Raw genomic sequence first — 24935 nt, 5'->3', positions numbered from 1 at the left:
CCACAAAAGAAGTCCCGCGGCTAAAACCTGGACTAAAATTGGCTGGGTCTTACCAAATGACAATAAGCCCGCCATTACCAAATTGGTCTGGTTTGGTAGCGCGGAGTATAGATTGCAAGTTAGAATAATATACTTACCTACTTAAGTAGGTAGAAACTACTTAGTAGTACAGTCTTAAGATAATACATTCTTGATAGCTTCTCTTTAAATAAAATCGATGGTGTTATTGCAATAGCTATTTATGCGGGTGTAGCCAATTACATGTGAAATAAAGATACTATATGCAAATAGTATCGTTAACCTCAAGTAGATAACGATAGTGTCTTTGAACTTTATTAGTTCGGTATAACGGTATATAACCAATAACTACGAGACGTCAAGGAAATTTTAACAGGACAAATATATTGCGAATTCAAAAATTTCACCGGCAACTTATTTGCTTTATTGGTCCATTTTATTAATAAACTTTCTCCATGTTCGTGAGTCTTACTAATTGATATCTATTAACTAATTTACCTATATAATTTTTTCCACATTATCATATAACATTTTGATAAATTTTTTCACATAACTTTTTTCTCTGTCAAATTATAATAACAAGTAACAACATTCTGAATAGCTATGATTAATTCGTTAACTATGCTCACTTAGTTCGTAAATCAAATATGATATTTGTGACCGGGTCGAATGCGGGTCGATATTGTTCATTTGTTTTGATTAGCGGAAGCAGTTCGAGTGATGGATGACTCGCGACAATGCTCCTACGGGGACGAGTGTGGGCGCTCCGACTTGACAGCCAAAATCTGCACTTTCCTTTGACTTTCTCTCGGAGGTGCGAAAGGTGTTCACTGAGGGCACGCAATGGTTATTCGGTAGCCGGCACAGCATAAGCGTTCGCGCTAATCGCGGTTACAGTCGCCGCCGTACGTTTCAGCGGTCGGTGCATTGCTCTTCCGATATTCAAATCACCTGCATATTGTTATCGGTTACATACAAGTGGGTTCTCAAGAAGTTTATTTAAAAGACTGTTCACTGTGAGATGGTAGTAGGCGACGATGGCGCGCTCAGTTGAAATAGTGGCTGTAGCTCTGTTTTTCGTGCTACGGTTCGGCGCGCCTGCGCGTTTTCCCGTAAGTAAGCTTGCAGGGCGGGCGGCGTTGGGCTTGTACAACCATTTGTTGAAATTGTGACATATTTGTTGATTATAATTTATAGAAATATTTGTTTATGTGTATTTTTGTATTTATTTATTTGTGTAATATAAATGTAAATTCAAATGGATTAATAGGTAGGTATACCTTGGCCATTTTTGTATTCCTCTATTTCTATCTGGAATGTTTTCTTGTTTAATTCTTTTTATACCCCTTTTTACGTAGTCGGTTTATAGTTATTAAACTTCATTGTTTTTAAATAGTCCTATAACTCTATTAATATTTCAGTGCTTACAGATGACGAAAAATTATCAGTAGCAACTTTTAGATGCCGGTTATTATTAAACCTACTATGCATAATCATACTTTACTTAAAATCTCACCTGTCTTTGATTCGGTACTAGAATATTTTTTATCTACATATAACAAACAACGTGTAACCTTAACGTTGAGCCGAGTTCAATTCATAAATTCGTAGTAATTAACCGTTTGACCAGACAAGCCAAATGTGTTTAATAAGTAACTTCTCATGTATAGTGACCATGCGTCTGCCTATTTTGTTAATTATGTATGAAGTAGACATGTTATACGTACCTACCAGTGGCAAAGGATGAAATTCAGGTGAAGGTAATCCATCCCAAAGAAAAGGAAATTCATACAGCGTGATCCTAACTCTATTGTTTTCTCATATATTTAGATACAGTACAACAATGAATATGCATGAATTTTAAAAGTAACCCGGCGGGAATTGGCTTCCATCAACTCTTCGCCGCTGGTACCTACTGTATGAGTTTTCCTTTGCAAGATTTTTTATTAATTGGCAAAATAAATAAATGAGTATATAAATAAACTTACAATAAAAGGGTAACGATTCAGTAGATACTAATATTGCATACAAATATTACATATAAATTGGGAAATAGTTATAAGCACTTATAATTTAGTACCGATGTAGTATAGTCTAGTAAAATAATACGTAACAAATAGTTCTACTACATAATATACCTCTACCTATTACTCTATTTATTATATGGTAAAAGATTGTGATAAAAAGATGACTATTTGGCGACCAACAGGAGAAAAAAGATCAATATGACGTAAGTTATTCCGATGCAAGTTCATGGCTATTTTTGTCATGGTTTTGAAAGTGGAGTAGGTGCTAATAGAAGCGAAACGAAACAGCATAAATGTGGTGTAATATTGTACGTACGCAGCGCCGGACCGAGGTAAATTTTAGAGTGGAGCGAGATCCAATTATGGCGCCTTTTCTGTTTGCTCCTAACATTATATACTAGGGACGTTTGAAAAGTTCGTAGCCTAATTTATATCGGAATGTCATACATTTTTAACCGACTTCAAAAAAAAGAGGAGGTTTCTCAATTCGACCGTTCAATTTCGATTCGATTCAAGCCGTTTAAATCATAAAGATTTTAACTGGATTTTCAGATACTTCTTTCAGATACGGCTTTAATTAACACAGCACTAACTGATCAGAAGGTAGCACATACGATGTTATGTTTCGCTTTTAATTTAATGGAAACTTTTTTTATGATTGGTCGGTTGTTCTTTTTTTTTTTTAAATTACCCTCATGTTAAAGCTACATTATTCAATGTATAGCTATATTAATAGAATAAAATTTTATGCATTCATTTGCATTCGTTACGTTCCCCACGCGATCCCGTCAAACAAATCGTGACTAGGTACTCGTATTTTTTAACATGAAAAAAAATCGAGTATATTAATCTTAATAATAAACTTAATCACTGCAGTGATGAACTTGAAGAAGAAAGGTTTAGCAAAAAAAAAACATTTATGAAGTCATGTTAAAAACTGAAGGTGAATTAGGGCCTTCGTATATATCGTGAATTTTATTCGGCCTTTTGCCGGTGTAGAATAAAGTTCGCAGGCGTTTTTTGCGCTTGGGTAAAATGCCCAGCCATAGTCACAGACAGAAGCTACATTACAAACCCCCGGCCGAAGGCCGGTGTTGAATAAAGTTCGCGGCCGAAGGCCGCGCTTTTTTTGCGCTTGTGTAAAATGCCCAGCCATAGTCACAGTCGAAAGCCCTATTACAAACCCCCGGCTGAATCTCGGTGTAGAATAAAGTTCGCGGCCGAAGGCCACGCGTTTTTTGCGCTTAGGTAAAATGCCCAGCCATAGCCACAGTCGAAAGTCCTATTACAAACCCCCGGCCGAAGGCCGGTCCGATCTTAATGAAACAAAGCCTATATGTTGCCGTGGACTATGCTTAATCTATTGGTGAAAACCGCATCAAAACTGACACTATTGGCATCTCAACAGCAATTGGCAAACATCACATAATCGCCTTGGCTTCTTTGAGTTGAACAAATGCGCGATCGACTGACGAATTTTCGCAACTGCTTGGAGTTGTTTGAGGCAGATACTTTTTTGTATATTTTGTGACCATGGTTAAAACCTGAGTATATTATTACTTCACTCAAGAAACAAAAGTACAGTCTAAAAAGTGGACACGACCAGGATCCAATGTTCCAAAAAGGCAGAAGCGGTTTTGCGTGTTGGAAAAGTAATGGCCTTAGTTTTTTGAGATTCGCGGGATGTAATACGGTGGATTACTAAAAAAAGCCGTAAATATAAACTCTGCTTAATAGTGAAATCTGCTGCGATGTTTCAGAGGACAAATTAAAGAAAAATGGCCATGGTCAAGAAAAGTTTTGTTTCATCAGGATAATTTGCGAGTTTCTGCTATGCTTATAACAAACGTGTGAAACGTTTGTTAAAAGCATAGCAGAAATTCATCAGTATAATTTAGAATTCTTACCTTACCACCATATTCATATGATCTAGTCTCGTCTCCATCAGACTTTTATCTATTTCCGAAGCTAGAAAAAGCACTTATCGAGTTCAAAATTTTTATGAAAGTGGTCTATGCATTTTCTAAGAGTTTAAAGAAAAAAAATAGCTGGTATAGAAATGTTTCCAGGCCAACAAAATAAATGTATTAAGCTCTAAATAGAGTTGATAAATAAATTAACTAAAAAATTATAGCTTTGTAGTTTCCTGGTTTACTTAGGCTACGATCTTATGGAACGCGAAGATTTTGACCATACTCAGACCAATTGAAAATTAGGCACAATACCGTCTCTCGATCACGTAGTGCCCGGGTGCAATCATCACCCTAGCGCCCCCTAGTACCTAGAGAACCCACGCGGCGAGTGGCACTTGGGTGCCCCTGAGATCGCGGCACCCGGGTGTAACGCACCCCATGCACTACAGGTAAAGACTCTAGCTCACGTAGCGCCCGGGTGCAATCATCACCGTAGCGCCCCCTAGTACCTATAGAACCCGCGCGGCGAGTGGCGCTTGTGCGCCCCTGAGATCGCGACATCCGGGTGTAACGCACCCCCTGCACTATAGGTAAAGACTCTCTAGCTCACGTAGCGCCCGGGTGCAATCATCACCCTAGCGCCCTCTATTACCTGTATATACCCGGGTTAAAATCAACGCACTCCCTGCACCATAGGTAAAGAAAGACGCCTCTATTAGAAGTAAATTCGCGCACGTCGCGTTCATCTCTTCGCTTTAAATATAGACGATCGAAAAAAAATAAATTTCTTTTCGATCTTGTCTTTACCATTTCGGCGCCCCCTAGGATTTGGCGCCTGGAGCGACCGCTCCGTTCGCCGTATGGACGGTCCGGCCCTGTACGTACGTACCTATAGATTCACGAATCTATGAAGCTTTAACTAAACTTCATAGATTCGTGAAATACGTATATAAAAGCAATATATATTACATATATACGTATATGTAATATATATTGCTTTACGTATAAATAGGTACTATCAAAAGAATTGAAAAATAAATGATTATAAACAAATGCTAATTAAAAAATTGCACGTAACCACTGGGATTTACTTAAAACCTCAACACCTTCATGGTAAAGAAGCTGGACTCTCTCCAGGTTCCAGACCAACTCCTAACACAATCTTTCACTCTTTACCACTAATTGGAGGGGAACAGAAATATTTATGATATAGCAAAATAAAAAAAAATAAACAACAATTGAAGTAAATAAAACTTTTTCTTAAAATCTCATTATAGGTATGTTTAACAAGCAATATTCCGTTAGGACGGGAGAAAGAAAACACGAAATGAGGAAAGTTCTTAGTTCAATATTCCGCATGCCGAGTGCCTATATGCGTCATTCATATTCCTAACGGGTACTTTCTGATGACCACTTCATTTGTTTGGGAAATAAGAAAATGTGCCGAAGTGGTTAAGTGGTCGCTTTGGCCTTCTTGTTATACTTAAGTACACACGTCGCGTCGCGCTAAAAGCGTTAATTCACGAAAGTAAATAAGACGTAGGTACTCGTAGTCGTACTTAGTCATATATTTCTTTTTACTTCCGATAATGAAAGTGTTAAAGGGAATGTATTATTTAGAACATTCATTTGAAAGATGAATAGATTTTTTGTAGATAGGTGGCGTCGCTCTGTGATTTAGTTAAAACTACATTTATAATGTTTGATATGTTTTGGTGCTGTTAAGCCATGGCTATGGGCCTTATTAGAAGGCTCAAAGTCACTCAGCGGGCGATAGAGCGAGATATGCTTGGAGTTTCTCTGTGTGATAGAATCGGAAATGAGGAGATCCGCAGACGAACCAAAGTCACTGACATAGCTTAGCGAGTCGTGAAGCTGAAGTGGCAATGGGCAAGCCACATACTTAATTCAAAGAGCCGATGGACGTTGGGATCCCAAGGTGGAGGAAAGGCGACCCCGCACCGGAAAGCGCACCCCACCAGGTGGACCGAGGATATCAACACTATTGCAGGGAGTCGCTGTATGCTGGCGGCCTGAGACCGTTGTGCTTGGAAGTCATTGTAAGAGGCCTATATTCAGCAGTGGACGTCTATCGGCTGATAATGAGAATGGAGACTACGTTAGATGCTAAATTATATCGAATTCCCACACAAAGCCAGTAGTAGTTAAGTATTGACCTAATCGAGAAAGGTCCGATAATATTGTCATAGAAATAAATATACGAACGAAACTCTTCAACAGATTTCAATGAATTAAAAATAATATCAGCTCAAATATGACAATAAACTTATATAAAACTAAATTTTCTCTAAGAAACTAAGTCATCCAAATGACATATGTCGATACAAACAAAGTATACATATACAGCCTACGGCACACAGTTTTCATGGAAAGACCTTAATGATCATTTTCTGTTCGTGGTACTCGTGTAGTTCGTGGACGATCGATCAAATCTTGACACATTCAGATTATTGATAAGAGGATGAGACATATTAATTTATAATACTAGAGACCCACTTGAGCGGCAATAACTTTCACTGCGCCTACTTCTCAGCGCATTGTATTGTATAATTTTATTTTGGCAATTATATTGCATAACTACGGAGCCTTACTCCGTCGCACTGGATCACGTACGGAGTTACACAAGCGTGAACGTCACGTACTTATTGACTTTTAGGGTCCCGCACTTTAGAATAGAAAAATGTAATCCGTAAAAGCTCCTCAGAAGGACAGATCTGAACTGTAACCTATAAGAGGATATAATCTAATGCAAGTAAAAAGATTTTTATTCGTATTTTCCTATAGTAAAATATGGAATTTCAAATATAGCATATATTTGAAATTCCATATTTTACTTTTTATAGCGAGATTACAGTAGGTACTTATCATAGTTTCGTCTTTTCCAAATATGTACCTATCTACACGTAATAAATTCAAAGTAAGACAGCAGAGAGAGAATGAAACAATCATATCGCAACTGAATCTATTATAATATTGTTACTAAAAAAAGTTCTTGATATAATTTCATGTAAAGCTTGGAAACCAAAGTGAAGCCAAAGTGAAGAAGATGTAATATTGCACACAAAAATAAATAAAAACATTAATAATAAATAAATTAAACTTAGAATTACGAGTAGCTTGCGAAAACAACCTTATTGCTATAAGCAATCTCTACCAGATTTGCCACCCCCTTAGCAAAGGCAACGTGCAATATTACTTTTCCATTTTTGTACGGAATCCTGTCCAGATACGAGTTCTGCTCACACTTGAGTTGCATTTTTTCAATCGCGTCTCGATGATACACGGCGGTCCCATTGTACGGAGACGCCACGGAAGAGATCGATACGAATTACTTTCATTATCTAGAATTCAAACGTAACACGTACAAAATTAATGACTTTTAAAGATGGCTCTTTTAGCTTCTGATGAACGGATCGTGATAAAATGAAGCACATTGTCTCGTAATGGAAAAACAAACAAACAGTTTTACTTTCCCCTTTACTTCGCTCGTGGCCGCTAATGCTGTGTCTATTGGACTGACTCATATGTTATGTTAGTTTCGGTTTCACTCACCTCTACATTGACCGAAACTCTAGGTCAATTGTTATTAATTTACCTATACCCATATCCAGTAGTATATAACCAGTAGCGAAGACTAAAATGTACTCGTAGGTAACCCGTTCATGTGTTTTTTTAGTCTCGATGTGTTTTTGGCTGAGTACGTTAAATTATTTACGTTCTTACAACTCGTGGATTTTTAAAAGGTAACCCGATAGGAATCGGGTTGTTAGGAACCATCGCCCCTGGTATATACAAATACCTCGGTAATCTAGATGTGATTTTTAGACCATCCACTAATTAGATTGTTGAAAGATGCTTCTTTCAGAAATTCATCCTTTTCTTTTAGAATTGCTGATTGCCATGCCTATAGCTTCCCTTTTATCTACCTATATTATGAAGATGTGTTTGTTACTATATGACATCTGCTCATATACAAGATAGTAGTCCCACATATGTATTTTACCTTAGAATCAACTAGCTCTTTACTAGCTTTTTACTCCTACCTTTAAACTTTTCATCGTTTAATAAGATTTTTAGTAATATTTGGGCAAATGCTTTTTGCTTTTAAATTGTACTTCATATGTAGTACTTATTATATACTTATAGTAAAACTAGCGGACGCCCGCGACTTCGTCCGCATTGAATTTAGTTTTTCACAAATCCCTCGGAAACCATGGTTTTTTCCGGGATAAAAAGTAGCCTATGTGTCTATGTGTTAATCCAGGCTAATATATGTAGGTATATCAATACCAAATTTCAGCTAATTCAGTTCAGTACTCGAGACCAGAAAGAGAACAAACATTCATTTCTTTCAAAATCTTTCATTCAAAATCATTTGTTTTCACAAATCTCGGTAAACCATGGATTTTAATCCAAAGTAAAACAAACATCCAAACATCCATACAAACTTTCGCGTTTATAATATTAGTATGATATACTTATAGTAAAATTTATCTCTTCAAAAGTTGAATAGAGAGACATCTACCACCGATACTAAAAACGTTTTTAGTGTTCGTGTCTGGGAATTTTTTAATTAGACCAATTAACGTCAGCCATTTGTTTGGAGACGTTAAATTTTGACGCACTAATTACTCAATTAGCTCCGTTCGAGAGTTAAGGTTTGTTTTCATTAATCCGACCCCAGAAATCCTTACTGGATTGGACCGAAACTCAGGAATACCGCTAAAGATAATTAGTTCATAGTTACCAACGAGTTACCTTCGTTTTTCAAATTATAAGCCCCTTAAATCTACAGAAAAATTTATTTGCAGGGAATATGGAATAATTTTCATTAAATCCAATCAGGTACTTATGACACAGTAACAGCATAACGGGAGTACCGAAATCATAAATGAAGAGCTTTGACTACAGTTTAGTTAACTCTAAAATAACTATATATCAACTCTTGAACATGGCCATCCAACTAGGTAGTGTCAATGAAAACCGCCCTTAAACTCATAAAAATGTTTAGTCAGATGATACAGGGATAACATTGCCATGAAACTTGTTGCTAGTAAGACTATGTTTTAGAATTACGTATCTTCGGCTATTCTGTGATACGTCCTTCAAAGATATCGAGCCCTCCCATACTGATATTAATATTAAATAAAAAATACTTACATACGTTTGGAATTACATCACACTCCTATATCTTTACTCTGCTCCTGGGCTTCGTGTACGATTAAATTATATAATATTGTTCCTATCAAATATTAGGTAGGTAGTAAATACGTACAGGTTATACGAGCATGTATATTTTAAGAAATATTAAGAAAAAATACAAATGTAATGCAATAAGAAACTTAAGATAACTTATCCTAATAGCTACAGATTCAAATCATGCCCACGTCTAGCTAGCCCAATCCTTCTGTAACCGTTCGAGATATTAGCCGTGGTAATATTTCGGAAAATGTTTCTTGCACTGCGACTTCATCAAGGATCTTCTCGACAAAATGAACAAAATGTAACTCTCTTCGTGATTTAGCACGAAACTAATGTAATAACGCAAGTAGTATCCCACATTAGGGCCTGTCCCATTTCCCAGGACTAGTGACTCTCCATCAGCTCTCTTGCCATCATCATCATTATCAAGCCATATTCGGCTCACTGCTGAGCTCGAGTCTCCTCTCAGAATGAGAGGGTTTAGGCCACCACGCTGGCCCAATGCGGATTGACAGACTTCACACACGCAGATAATTAGGGAAATTCTCTGGTATGCAGGTTTCCTCACGATGTTTCCTTCGCCGTTTGAGACACGTGATATTTAATTTCCTAAAATGCACACAACTGAAAAGTTGGAGGTGCATGCCCCGGATCGGATTCGAACCCACACCCTCCGGCATCGGAGGCAGAGGTCATATCCACTGGGCTATCACGGCTTCTTGCCATAATCCCGACTTATTCCTGTCCTGATGCATTTTTATCGTTAAAAGAGCCACGTCGAAATAGCATACGTGCATTCCTTCGGCATGAAAGCCACAAAATAGTAATTGGCAATTCGTTTAACTATAATAATTATAATATCTCCTTACAGTTAGTTCTGTTACTGTTACACTGTTCAGATTGTTCCATTCCTCATTATTTCACTTTTATATTTGGTCAAGACTCACAATAATTGTAACTACTTAACTTTAATGATCGATCGTTAAAATTGACAGCTTTTAACGCTTTCGAAGAAAAGCTGTCGCATTAATTTACAAGATTTTATATAGTGATTCATGTGGACGTCTTACTGGGTCAGATATCTTTCATTATTTAGATTGTACATTTTTTTTCTTTGTCCGTATTAATGTACCGACTGACTTACTGACTCTTACTTCGTTGTTTTTTCTCGGAATTACCACAGTTAATGAGGACATATTGGAAATTATTGCAATGAGGTCGTTGAATTAGCATAAGATCAATGAGTTACTGTATTTTACTGATCTAACGAAAATGGGTTTTAGGTTTTAGGATCTATAGTAACGTTTTAAACATACTCGTAGATTTTCTTATCGAGATAAAAGGTTTTAAGTAAGTAGGTACGTAATCATTGAGGATTTCCTTATTTTCAAATAGTTATCATGTTCTAGTTTTTTTTATCTGTAACTGACATTAGAAAACTAGACACTGGAAAACACCAATGTTCATCACACTAATATTTTACAGTTGTGGGAATCGAACCCACGACCCTTGATGCAGAAAGCAGGATTTTTACTTTCCACTGAGTCACGTGGATGAGCTACTGTAACTGATATACTGTTGAGCACGAGTCTCCTCCCAGAATGAGAGGGATTAGGCCAATAGTCCACCAATGGGTATTGGCAAACTTCACACAATAAAAGAAAATTCTCAGAAATGCAAGTTTAAAATTTTCCTTTACCGTTTAAGACACGTGATATTTAATATCTTAAAGTGCACATACCTAACTGAAAAGTTGGAGGTGCATGTCGCGGACCGGATTCGAACCTACGCCCTCCGGAATCGGAGGTAGAGATATCCACTGGGCTATCACGGAGGCTAAGAGGGGATATGGTTATCTATACTTATAATAAATCTGTAGAGAGGTCAATTCTGTACCTGAAATATATTTCCAAAGTAACTACCAGGGGGTGATCAGTCATCGATACTGATGCCAAAAATGCAATCAGTAAAATTTTTGTCTGTCTGTCTGTCTGTTCGTAATAGAAACAAAAACTACTCGACAGATCTTAACGAAACTTGGTACAATTCTTCATACGCATAGGGTATAGTATACTTTCATCACGCTACGATCAATAGGAGCAGAGCAGTGAAGAAAAATGTTGTGAAAACGAGAGAAGTTACTCCATTTTTACAGCAATACTACTGTAAAGGCTGTATTAAAGACTAACAGCCGGTTTCTTCATGTAAAGCTAAAGTAACAGTAAAAGTAGTAAGTAGTAAAGAAGACCTTGTTTTTCAGTAAATATGACCGTCACTTTTGATTTATGACGTTACTTTGACTGTTACTTGCTATGAAGAAACTGGCCGTAAGGGCGGACGAAGTCGTGGGCGTCCGTTAGTTAGGAATATTCTTGAAAAAAAATTACGTTTCTAGGATATTCTGCCGTTCCACCGCTTGTGGGCGAGCGGGCTAAGCTCCGCGCACAAGGAAGCGAGCGCAGATGTGCAGGTGGTGTACTTGCCGGCGCTAGTACCGCGCGAGGCGCAGTCCGAGACCGACTCGCAAGATGTCGTCCCGCTGCCTTACAGCTTCGACGCGTTTGGCCGGTGAGTTCCGTATAATTTTCTCTTTCTAATCTTTAGATTAAGAATAGGGTACTGTAAGTTCTTATAGCTGTATTTGAACGGACAATGGGGATGATGACTAGGTTTGAATATATTGATTTTTATGATACATTCGGGTAAATAGGGTCAAATCAAACTAATTTATACATAAAAAGCAAAGATTGTCTGGATATTTGCAAAATAAATGAGATTATAAAATTTCAAAAACTACTAAAATTTTTTTATCGTAATTAGATAAAAATTCATACAGTTTTAGCTTCCTTGCATTAAATGTGACATTTTTTAATATATGAACTATAAACATAAACGCACAAATAACAAAGATATTAGTAATTTTCTTTGAACGCGCATACAAATCTAACGATCATTACATTGCCTATGACGTCATTTTTTCGAGCCATTTTGTATGGGGCGTTTTTCAGGGATCCGCGGCAGCGCCGCAAATCTGACCCTTTAAATCCCTGTAGCTCCGAAAGTAATGATCGCAGATACCCTGTTTCTTTTACAAAATTGCTTTACTATTAGCATACTCTTAATTTATATACAATTTAAAAAACTGTCATCATCCCTATTAGGTGTCATATGTTTTCGTTGCAATCGCTGTATTAGAACGGACAAACGTCATACGCTTTCCATCCACCTACCGTTGTATTGTAAGTTGTAACCTACGTTAGTGTCGTACGTTTTTCTTGTACCCTCTAAATTAGTACGAATTCGGCAGTATGTACATAGTTTGTTAATAAGTAGAAGAAATTATGGGTTTTGACTGACCCAAATACAAAGACGGAACCCTTATAGGACACTTGCGTATTTATTAATAACTAATAAATAATTGTTGTGCGTAATAAGTACAGCGAAGATGTGGAATGCCCTTCCGGCTTCTGTGTTTCCTAACACTTATGATTTGTATGAGGTCATGTTAAATGATCTAGTCACTCCGGGACCTATTACTGTTGATGGATCTTCCCTCGAAGTTGTTTCTGAATATGCTTACCTCGGGCAAATTTTGCATTTGGGTAGAAACAGCTTTGAGAAGGAGATCGATCGGAGAATACAGTTGGGGTGGGCAGCATTTGGCAAACTTCGCCGAGTCTTCTCGTCGCCTATACCACAATGTTTAAAGACGAAAGTCTTTGAGCAGTGCGTTCTGCCTGTCATGACTTACGATGCCGAAACATGGACATTGACAGCGAGACTAGTCCACAAACTCCAAGTCGCTCAGCGTGCTATGGAGAGAGCTATGCTTGGAGTCTCTTTGAGGGATAAAATCCGGAACGAAGTGATTCGACAAAGAACGAAAGTTACCGACATAGCTCTAAGGGCTAGTACATTGAAGTGGCAGTGGGCTGGTCATGTCTCTCGGACGACCGATGGTCGTTGGAGTCGTAAGGTCCTTGAGTGGAGACCGCGTCTCGGTAAGCGAAGTGTGGGGCGTCCCCCCACTAGGTGGAGCGACGACCTCCGGAAGGTGGCAGGCATCGATTGGATGCAAAAAGCCAAAGATAGAGCCGGCTGGCGCTACTTAAAAGAGGCCTATGTCCAGCAGTGGATACATGATGGCTGATGATGATGATTTGTGCACCTTCAAGACAAGAGTGAATAGGCATTTTCTAGGCAAGCGCGCTCCAACCTAGACCTCATCATTGCTATCCACCAGGCATGATTGTAGTCAAGCGCAAATCTATTATGAATTAAAAAAAAAAGAAAAAAAATTCTTTATCCGCCTGTCCCAGTAAATTTTCGTGGAATCTAAATTAAACTGAACCTTGTTATCTATACTAATATTATAAAGCTGAAGAGTTTGTTTGTTTGATTGAACGCGCTAATCTCAGGAACTACTGGTCCGATTTGAAAAATTCTTTCAGTGTTAGATAGCCCATTTAACGAGGATGGCTATAGGCTATATATTGTCCCCGTATTCCTACGGAAACGGGAAACACGCGGGTGAAACCTCGTGGCTGCAGCTAGTATCAAATAAAAGGACAATAAAACGGGTATCAAGTATATTTTTCATCAGATTCGAAAAAACATGATAATTGACATTTAATTGTTTGGACCCCCTGCATGCGAGTTCAACTTACACTTGTCTTGTTTTTTTTTTTTGCAACATGGCCAGGATTTTTATTTAAATGACAACAGACTGCAGTTTTTTTTCGAGGCTTCCATAACGTTAATAGCCATTAGGTACATAAGCTAGTTACAGCTGCTCTACGATGAGAATATAGACTGTTTATTAAACAAAAAATCAAGTACTGTACAAAATATATTGCGAGTAGGTTTAAAAAATTATAGTTTAGACAGGAGATTTTGAGGCAACCTACTGTAACTACTACTTAACGTACTGAATTAAATATAAAACACTCTTCATCTTAATAAACAGATGATTGAAGGTCGTTTCTAATACTGATCGTTAACTATGTATAAAATTACTAATTAGGATTATAGAAATACGATCAAAATACCAAAAAATACTGATCTAATTAAAAATATTTAGTCTTCCTGTAATGTACCGCCGCTGGATGCTGGCGGGTCGAGACCGTTTTGTTTGGATAGTCCATGCAAGAGGCCTATGTCCAGCAGTGGACGTCCATCGGCTGACAATGATGACGAATGTACGATTTCAGGAGCTTCGATCTGCAGCTCGTGCCCAACAGGCGGCTGGTGGCGCCGCAGTTCCGCGTGTGGTCGGAGCTCGGCCCGGACCAGCCGCTGTCCGGCGCGGACTCCTCCTGCCACTTCTTGCACAGCGGACCCGGAGCGGTCGCCGCCTTCTCCGCTTGTAAAGATCATGTACTTGTAAGTTTTTTTTTTTCCTTCTTATCTCCTCCTTTCCTTCCTGGTACCGCAGTTTACGTGCATTACTTCAGGAAGGGGGTGGTCTATCACGCTTCGATATTTGCTTTCTGGCGATCCCATTCGTCTCTCACGCGTCGTCCCATAATCTGATGTAGCATTTTCGCCCCGTTAGCCCAGGCTTCCTTGTTGACCAACATATATGGCACTAAGTTTGCTTTTGTCAGAGGTTCACCGCCTTGGCTTGTACTTGTAAGTTAACTTTAACTAAACTCATCATCATCTCCTTACCCTTATCCCACTTAAGTGGGGTCGGAAAAATATGTCAATCTTTTCCACTCGTCTCTATTACTCGTCAACTCATCATCCACACCTTTTACACACATGTCCTCTTTCACACAATCCAACCATCTCTTCTTTGGCCTTCCTCTCCTCTTATGTCCTTCCACTTGCACATTCAACATTTTTCTAGTAATATTAGTTTAACTTTATCTAAACTAATATTATAAAAAGAGGTATTAGGGTTTAATTTTTTACTTCGTACGAATAGTCTCTGAAACTGCTGGAGCGATTTTATAGATTCTTCTATCGGTGGAAAGCTACATCATCAGTGAGTAACATAGACCATCTGTCTCGTATTTCCACGGGAACCTACGCGGGTGAAACTGCAGGAGGACTACTAGCCCTTTTAGTAAATACAAGAAGGTAATAGGCGTCGATTAAATAGAGTATATGTCTTCAATTCAATGTCTCAATATGCTATATGCATAGCATATAGCATATTGAGACATTGAATATTATAGACAATTCTCAGGCATCAATGATTTCCCATGACTTACTCCTTTTTCCTAAATTCCGGGTTGCTACTGAGAATGTCAATGAAGAAAGAGAATATCAATATCATTCATATTTCATTCATAACTAGTAGTAACTTATGTTATACAGTTATCAAGCTTCCTTTATTCCAGCACGGTCTTATTATGACCGAAAACACAACATACGAAGTCCGGCCACTGACATCAAAGCTGGGCAGATCGGAAAACGGCCGAGTGTTGCACGGGCGTACAGCGCACATCATACGTCGGGCTGCTCCTCCGCCTGCCACCCTCAATGACGACAGGCCTTTGCTGAGGACCAGGAGGCCTCGGTACCGACCCTCGAAACCCGCGCCATCATCATATACCATAGAGATAGCGTTATTCTTGGACGAGGCGGCGTACAAATTGTTTTATCCGCATCTCAATTACAATGAAGCTGATCTTCGGGATATGCTGCTAGCATACATTAACGGTGTTAGTATCTTGCTTATATTTCTTATTGTTACGAATATAATTTTGATATTTTTTTTCTTGCCATAGTATAGGTATACCTAATATGGTGAGCATAGAAATCCATTAAATGCTTTAAAAGTTGCGCAGAAAAGTTGGTAGTATAACTAGTATATCTAATATGTTAAGCACAGGAATCCATCAACTGATTTAAAAGTTGCATAGAAATTGTTTTCAAAATAACTCGTTTTTCTAAAGGTTTTCACCTGTGACCGATGCCTTTAGATCATAATGATCTAAAGGCTCCGGTGCAGCGTAGATGGTTGTTTGCAAGATGATCATCAGCATCTACAGCCTATTTTGCGCAATACAGGGCGAAACCTACCGAGTTTATGCGAGTTGGCAAACTTAGGTGATGATGTCAAATTCGTAAAGATCATTATCATATGTTAATAATTATGAATATGCTTAAAATGCTTTCCGAGTCAGATGGAAGTAGCACTACAACTTCCTGACACTAGGCTGAGAATTTTGTAAGTTTCATGTAAGAAAAAAAAGTACAATAGGCATGTCACAGTCCATCCCAGGACTCGAAACCACGACCTTGTGATCCAATTTAGCAACATATAGTAGGTAATCATTGGACGAGGCAGTTCTCCTTTAAAAAGTAAAGTAGTAGATTATTTCATAAGTTTCACCGCTGTGCTCCAGGTGCAGGCGCTGTTCCACCACTCGTCGCTGGGCGCGCGCGTGCAACTGTCGCTGGTGCGACTGACGCTGCTACGGTCTCAGCCCAGCAAGCTCACCACGCACGCCGAGCGCGGCCGCCTGCTGGACTCCTTCTGCGAGTACCAGCGCGGCCTCAACGTGGACGACGATGATGACCCCGACCACTGGGATATGGCGCTTCTCCTTTCTGGGTACAAATCAAACTCGACCAACCCCTGCATTCTGTAAAGTAACATCGCTGTGAACTCTATTTCTATGAGATGTAAAAAATAAAATGTCACTAACAACGAAGTTGCCATGCAAGTAAGCGATGTCACATCGCTGTAACTTTACAGAATGCAGGGGCTGTGTGGGGCTGCGCGCTCGCCGCAGTGTGGCAGAATTATGAGGGTCAATTTACAATGCTGCGGAATGGAATGTAACGGAAGCGTCAATTTCGCCTCATTGCGCGAAAACCCCCTTAGTGCCATTTTCGCGGATTACACAGAAGGAGACAACTTATAACTAGATTATGACGACACCGATAGGGAAACCTCAGTAACTAAGGGGATTCCCAGGAAGACTCATTTTTGGAGTATTTAGCTTGTATGTTCTACATTCAATGTAAAGTTTACTATGATGTGTACAATAAATTTGCTAGCATTCCATTCTGGGCAGCAATGTAAGTTGGGTCTAATACCGGATATCAAATGGAGTGCCGTAAATAGCCTTTTCCGCGCCCTGTGCGAGCTTCTATAACTGCGCCCTATTTAAGTAGACCCTTTGACTATCATACCACCCACTGCATCTCAGTCACTAATACTCAAACGCAGGTTCACTACTGCAAATGCGTTGCCCATTCTGATACTTAATTATGTCTATTCTTGGGCCCCCGAGAGTCTATGCCGGAGGCACCGCCCTATTTACGCCACTGATCAAATGCAACCAATACTAATACGAGATTTTGATATATTTACATTTGTCTTTCCAATAAGATACTTTGTCTTTTGGTTTTTCAGTTTGGACTTCTATTCAGAAGACAACGGTCACCGCAACGGCGTGACGATGGGCTTGGCTCCCGTGGGCGGCGTGTGCTTGCCCGCGCACGCGTGCGTGGTCTCAGAGTTCGGCACCTCCGACACGCTGGGCCGCCCCTACCCGTCCGCCGGGTTCACCTCCGTCTATATCCTGGCCCACGAAATCGGACACAAGTGGGTATATTTGTGAAATTTTCTAAATTTCGTATCTTGGCTAAATAATGTCACAAATCAGAAAAAAATTGAGAAAAAAGTGTTTAAAGTTCATCCTACTTTTAAGATTCACTTTATGGATCTTAACTTACGGTTTTCTGTATTACGAGTAGAAGTAGAGTTAAGCTTGTTAGAGCTACAAAATGAAATTTCATCACATCACATCACGTTATCACAATAATAATATTATTATTATAAAGGCCGAAGTTTGTGTGTGTGTAAGTATGTTTGTTCCTCCTTTATGATGCGGCTACTGAAACGATTTGGCCGAGGAATGCAAATAGATTTTACTCTGGAAGAATACATCGGCTTTCCACCCGAAAAAATCCATAGATCCTGCGAGATTTGTGAAAAACAGGATATTAATTTAAGTACCCGATCATAGTTGTGGCTTATGGGTAAAAGAACAATTAATTTCCAAATATTAATTACCTATATAAATTCTGTTTTCAGTCTGGGAATGCATCACGACGGCACAGGCAACTCGTGCGCGCGCGACGGTTTCATCATGTCGCCTTCCCGTGGCACCAACGGCGAAGCGAGCTGGTCTCAGTGCAGTGCGCGAGTTGTCGCCGACCTAAAGTACGGTTAAACGTAGTGTAACTATCTAAAAATAGCTAATTACAAAATTTCTTTTAACCTATACAGCAGCTTAAAGACCTTGGTCTAACTAGAACAGTACAGTCAGTACAGTAAGTTCTATTTAAGAATTAGATCGAGTAGGTACGTAGCCAAAGCTGTAGTAGGCTCCATTGGCTGAGCAGGGACATCAAAACAAGCAGTGAAGTTTAATATTAATGGATCTTAAAGAGGCGCCTTCAATTTACAACCGCGTCACAAGTCGAGAGCTCTACTCCGAGTTTTTCTTCCTGCCACATACACATTGTGCGTATTCCTATCTTACCTTCTACCTTAAAAGTTTCAAGAATAATTACTTTTTCCAATGCTGAACAATCCTAAAGAGCAAACGACTGATTACTTTCAGATGGGCTACTTGTCTGTTTGATGGAGGCGATGATCTGGACACACCGGCGGAACTGCAACACGAGAAGTTCGCTGATGCTCCAGGGATCGTTTGGGGAGCGAAAAAGCAATGTCAGGTTAGTGTTCCTAGCGAATGAATAAAGTACGAGTGGTAAGTCAGTCTAGTTAATTTTAATCAGACGAGGTTTACTGAAATGTTTTTAGTGTAATAATTAATTGAAAAAGCAAGGAGATGACCCGAATTATGGTTTGTTTAGCACCCTTTTCAGTATACGTACTCATCATCACTGTGATAAGGCGATGAGAGTTTAGTACTGGAAACACAATGGTCTTGAGCCAGCATCCTGCGGCTCACCCTAATCCGATTGTTGTCATCGGTCAACCTATAAGGGTGTCTACCAACAATACGTTTTCCGATGCGGAATCGCCATGGATTTCAGCACCTTCTCAATGTCTATTCAACGTCAACTCTGAGTACTAGTCTCCCCTTAATATCTGTGGGCTATGTCATGTGTGTGAACTTATCCGCATTTGGCCAGCGTGGAGATCCACCTATTCGCCTTTTCATTCTGAATCCCTTTCTCATTCTAAGAGGATAATTGTGATCAATACAGTGAGCTGAATATGTCAATGATGAAGAGCTGAACTCACTTTGCGTACTACTGTTTTCAGATTCTTTTGCGCGACAACGACGCCGCTCCCGCGCAGGCGCCGGGCTCGGGCGGCGACGAGTCGCAGTGCATGCAGCTGGCCTGTCGTTCGCCGCATCGCGCGGGCTTCTACTACGCTGGCCCGGCTTTACCTGGCACACCGTGTGGAAAAGGAAAGGTATAGAGAAACCTCAATAAACCAACGGTTAACTAGTCGGACTTAAAGGGAGAGGTGAGAGGTCCTAAGTTTAATCCTCGCCCGCTGCACAGTTGTCGTCCTGTTTCTTTAGGTTTACATAAGCTGCCCCAAAACTAATACATTTTTTCCGTCCCTACTGACCTCTAAAATTAGATATACTGCTCACAAGAAAGTTAATTTCTTCTTATAAGAAATAATCTAGTTTCTAGTTTTTTTTTCAACTTCCTGAGTATATTGTTAAGCTAAGAAAAGCAAGGTTTTGTTTTTATTGCACTTCTTATAGGGTGTGGTAGGCTAAGGAAGATATGATATCGCTGCAATTTTGCCGCTTTAGCTTTTTCAGCTTTTATGGTATATCCGACCTTGTGCTGTGAGTAGATATGATTTACTCATCGCACAAGGTTTTTGCTTATAAGGAGTAGCAGAACTGGAATAATACTCATGCATGTCCAGGGTTCAAAAGTAATCTTTTATTTATTTAGATTTTCATACGGTTTTCGACAATAAAAAGAGTGATTCATGGACTTTTCCGGTTGTTAATAATAAAAAAATAATGTAAAACTAAAAAAAAATCAATTAAAAACACATTTGTATCACATCCAGTGGTGTCAAGGTGGTGAATGCGTGGCAGCGTACCCTACCATGGTGACCAGTCGTCCTCCTCAAGCAGGCAACTCCTGGAGCGAGTGGTCCTCCGACACGTGCCGCTCCGGCTGCACGGTGAAGAGTCGCGGCGCCAGGGAGAGGAGGCGCTCGTGTCCGGAAAACGCCGTGTGTGACGGCTCTTCATATGACGTCGTCCTCTGTGATGACTCTAAGGTGGGTTATGATGTCAAAAGTGGGATTTGAGGTATATAACTTGTAAATTTATTGAAATATGGCGGTAATAGATGGAAGTGTCGAAAAAAGTCAAGCCCCTTGGGAGCTTTCATTGAAAACGCTGTATATCCCTTGGTTGGAGATATAATAAAATCATGGTAAAATAATCCGCTTTTATAGATCTATAAAATATATACCATTATTATAAACAAAGGTATATAGTAATGATATAGATGTAGAAGTAAATAAAGTTACAATTAATATTCTTTGTAAGTAATTTCTTCCTAAAATCTATTTTAGGAAGAAATGACTTAGTAAGCTATTCTAACAACAAACTAACATCATCATCAATATTAACAGCTGATGGACGTCCACAGCTGGACATGGACCTTTTTGCATGGACTTCCAAACAAAAGGGTCTGGAGCCGCCAAAATCCAGCGGCTCCCTGCAACCCGCTTGATGTCCTCGGTTTATTTAATTGGGGGTCGACCATCACTGCACTTTCCGGTGCGGGGTCACCATTCCAGCACCTTGGTATCCGCTCTTCGAACTATGTGCCTTACCCATTGCCATTCAGCTTTGCAACTCGCTGAGCTATGTCAGTGATTGGTTCTTCTGCGGATGTCCTCTATTCTGATTCAATCACGCTCCAATCACTCCAAGCATAGCTCACTCCATCGCCCGCTGAGTAACTTTGAGCCTTTTTATGGACCATTGATAGCGACCAAGTGCTACTAACTAACAACGCCTGAACAAATACAGCAGCTATATCTGTCGCCCGCAGGTTTGCGGCAAGAAGAAGCGTGTGACCGCTAACGAGATGGCAGCACGCAAATGTACGGAGTACGCCTCTCGCCTGCCGGAGCTAGACCCTCGCGGGGGAGGACTGCAGGCGCCGCACGATCCCAGTAAGACCACTGGATACTTTTTCATTTATGACTTCCTAGTACCCAGGATTACATACATAGTTCGAATAGAATAATGTGTGTAATCGAATAAATAAAATAGAATAGAGTGTGCAGCAGCTTTTCTGGAACTGGGGAGGACTGTAGGCGCCGCACTATCCTAGTAAGACCACTGCCTTTCTAATTTGTTTTATGACTTCCGAGTATTCAAAAGCCTTTGGATATGATACAGCATTTGGGTACTGTTTAAGTAAATAAATAAATAAATGATAATAAATAGGTGGACATAGACAAAACCGGACATGAAAACTTTAAGGGTAGGCATAACGTAAGCTTTAAAAAATTCATATCAAGTTGCGAAAACCAAGGGAACTAATTTCTTCTACTATTAAATATGCCCCAGGTAAACTGCAAAATCATGTCTAGAGAGAGTAGGTAGATAGTTGGACAATGTAATCATAGTCGATTAGTAACAGTTCGTTAGGTAGATACCTATATTTATTATTTAGTTAGTGACTCAGTTAAGTGTACCTAACTAGCTACCTACACGCTAACTCAATAAGTGGGTACGCAACAATATTATCTGCTACTTATCACAAGAACTGCTACTTACAGGATTTTATTCTTCCGTAAATCTTGAACAAATAACGTTTTTATTGATCGTAAATTATAATACTTTAGATAAAACAGGAGCAATTATGAGATACGCTACCCCTTTTATTGTATTTATGCACGTTTAGTGTGCAATAACAATAACATCGTAAAGAAAATTTTTTATCATGGTCTTTTGTCTAGGATGTCGTTAGGAAAATAATTACCTAGTAAATTTTCCAAGTACCTAGGTATTGTATTTCTATTTACTTTTAACTCCGACTTCAAAAACGGCGCATGTTCGGTTGCATGTACCTGTGTTATTTAAATCACGTAAAGCGAATGGTCCCGGTCATTACGAATACACCAGCCACTACAAAATATATCGAAATATGGTTATTGGCGTGGTTTCGATATTTTTTCCACTGTCCACATCCCTACGCACGCTGCAGGCAGCTCTGCCAATTTGATCGTCAGTGGCCGACATAAGCATGCCAACTTGCATTGGAGTAGCGTAATCGTTTTAATCTCCATCCATGTCCCTTCTCATTAAAGGAGGGTGGTCTGTGGGCCTAAAATGCGACCAACGACATATCTCGTGTAGAGAAATAGACGAATTGCAACCAATAGCGGCGCAACCGAAAATACCGCTACTTCTTTCATTACGTTAGGTTAATGAGAGGGGTTACGCTAACAGTCCACCACGCTGGCCCAATGCGGATTGGCAGACTTCACACACGCAGATAATTAAAAAAATTCTCTGGTATGTAGGTCTCCTCACGATGTTTTTCCTTCACCATTTGAGACACGTGATATTTATTTTCTTAAAATGCACACAGCTGAAAAGTTGGAGGAGAGGAAGTCGAGCTCAGCAGTGAGCCGAACATGGGTTGATTGATGATGATATGTTTTATTATATAATCAGCTCGTATGTGGATGGGCTGCGCGATATTCTGCCGGCGCGCGGCGGGCGGAGGCTTCTACGCGCCGCGGGTGGAGCTCAACGACGTGGGGCTGGACCCGTACTTCCCCGACGGCACGTGGTGCCACCACGACGGCAACACCCACTACTACTGTCTACAGCACCACTGTTTACCGGAGGTAACATAAGTACTTTTACCTACTATTAAAAACCTCAACAGCTTAATATCGTGGACAGCTTATGCTAAAAGTAACAGGTAATTATTTATAACTTGGCAAATTCGTAACACTTCCGGGCCGGCCGGGGGATAGCGATGCCCCGCTCGCACGACTTCATACCCCGCGTAGTCCTTCCCTCTGCCCCGCGCGCAAGCCCTCACACTCGCGCAGGCATTTCTCCCCGTCGCCCGCATATCATGGGAGTGTCATCGACGAACTTACCAAGGTATAGATACTTACATGTAGGTATCTACTAGAAATGCATAAGTTAAAATTGCAATTTTTAAAAAAGGTTCAGATTGTCATCTCAGTCTCTGTAACCACAAGCACTGTTTGAACCATATAAATGACTAGCTGACGCCGCGCAGTTTCACCCGCGTGGTTCCCGTTCCCATAGGAATACGGAGATAATATATAGCATATAGCCTTCCTCGATAAATGGGCTATCTAACACTGAAAGAATTTTTCAACTCGGACCAGAAGTTCCTGAGATTAGCGCGTTCAATCAAACAAACAAACAAACTCTTCAGCTTTATAATATTAGTATAGATTATTACTTGAACACGGTTCGCGAATCGCGAATGCGTTTAACTGGCGGTTTTTATACTTAGTCATAATTTATGGACCAAGCAGATGGCCCTGCTGATTGAGGAAAGCTCTCATCAATAAATAGAGCAGGATTTTACTCCTTGCAAGATCTTATTCTTTGCAGGAACTTACTCTTTGCAAGATCTTACTCTTTGCAGGATCTTCCTCTTTGCAGGATATTTAAGGAACACGTCCCTTACTTAAACTTCGATGGTGTTAAACCTTGTCTCATACGCCTCGTTGCGGTAGTCTGCCATTAACCAAACAATAATTTGTTCAACATTAAATATAGGTAAACGACAAACAATCTAGATAACAGACGGATCTGGCTAGTCCTATTGTTTGTCAACAGCGGTGCGTCATCTCACGTGCTCTCTTCAATCAAAATAATGCCATAAAACTCCTTACGTGGATCATGGTGTGAAGGGCTTGGACACAAAGATGCTTTGACGTTTGCGTCTAAGATTGATCTATGCAGTCTAATATGGATCATAAACTTAGGAAATATTTAATTTTTTAATTGATAAATGCAGTCTAATGTAGAGCTCAATGGACGTAGCAAAAGGTGGTCATTTGTATATTTTTTTCGTTGAGTTAGGTGGAATTCATAGTCGTAGTAGGGGGCCCCTAAGGGGATTATTCAGCCGCTATGTGTCGAATTCAACCCCTACGCGTTTCATAGACAAAAGAAACCCCTCATTTGACAGGAGCTGGCGGCTGACTGCTGAATTACCGATATTTGTCAGCCAAACCATCCCCTGGCATTTTTTTTGTTGTTATTCGTGATTTATTTATTAGAAAGTGGACGTTCGGATCGTTATAAGTGAAGTTATAAACAGCGAGTTATATCAGTGCCCAAGATATATATTCGCAATTGCGTAAACCCAGTATAATACTATGGCGATATGGAATGTACGAAAGATTCTCATATTAGGCATAATATGCCTCTGTTTGATGAAGAATGAACACAGAAGACCAAGAGAGGAATACCAATACCGCTAGTATTATACATTCTAGCAGCACTTCGATTCTATGAAACGGGATGTTATCAGGTACGTACCTTTGTTCATCATCAATAATTTTTTGTTCATGAAGACGCCGCGCGGTTTCACCCTGTGTGGTTCCCATTTCCGTAAGAATATGGGGATAAAATATAGCCTATAGAGCTCGGGAATAGTGTAGCTTCCCAACAGTGAAAGAATTTTTTAAATTGGTTCAGTAGTTCCAGAGCCTATTCAAAACATACAAACAAACAAATCTTTCCTGTTTCTA

At 39.7% G+C, this 24935-nt stretch overlaps 1 protein-coding gene across 1 annotated transcript in view; it reads left to right on the top strand.

Annotated features, from left to right (window-relative positions):
* The first annotated feature begins 830 nt into the window (after positions 1-830).
* Positions 831-24935, top strand: part of LOC112051377 (A disintegrin and metalloproteinase with thrombospondin motifs 14-like) — a 30743-nt gene continuing 6638 nt past the window's right edge. The window contains exons 1-12 of the mRNA XM_052889661.1: positions 831-1130; positions 11577-11749; positions 14392-14563; positions 15529-15852; positions 16540-16748; positions 17556-17747; positions 18240-18368; positions 18772-18886; positions 19443-19598; positions 20223-20438; positions 21224-21347; positions 22861-23036. Coding sequence (XP_052745621.1) covers positions 1056-1130; positions 11577-11749; positions 14392-14563; positions 15529-15852; positions 16540-16748; positions 17556-17747; positions 18240-18368; positions 18772-18886; positions 19443-19598; positions 20223-20438; positions 21224-21347; positions 22861-23036 — 2061 coding nt within the window. The 5' untranslated portion in view covers positions 831-1055. The remainder of the gene's footprint in view (positions 1131-11576; positions 11750-14391; positions 14564-15528; positions 15853-16539; positions 16749-17555; positions 17748-18239; positions 18369-18771; positions 18887-19442; positions 19599-20222; positions 20439-21223; positions 21348-22860; positions 23037-24935) is intronic.

The sequence above is a fragment of the Bicyclus anynana genome, chromosome 1 (assembly GCF_947172395.1).
Source record: "Bicyclus anynana chromosome 1, ilBicAnyn1.1, whole genome shotgun sequence".
NCBI lineage: Eukaryota > Metazoa > Arthropoda > Insecta > Lepidoptera > Nymphalidae > Bicyclus > Bicyclus anynana.
The sequence above is the reverse complement of the archived record's forward strand: the minus strand, read 5'-3'. Positions and strand labels throughout refer to the sequence as shown.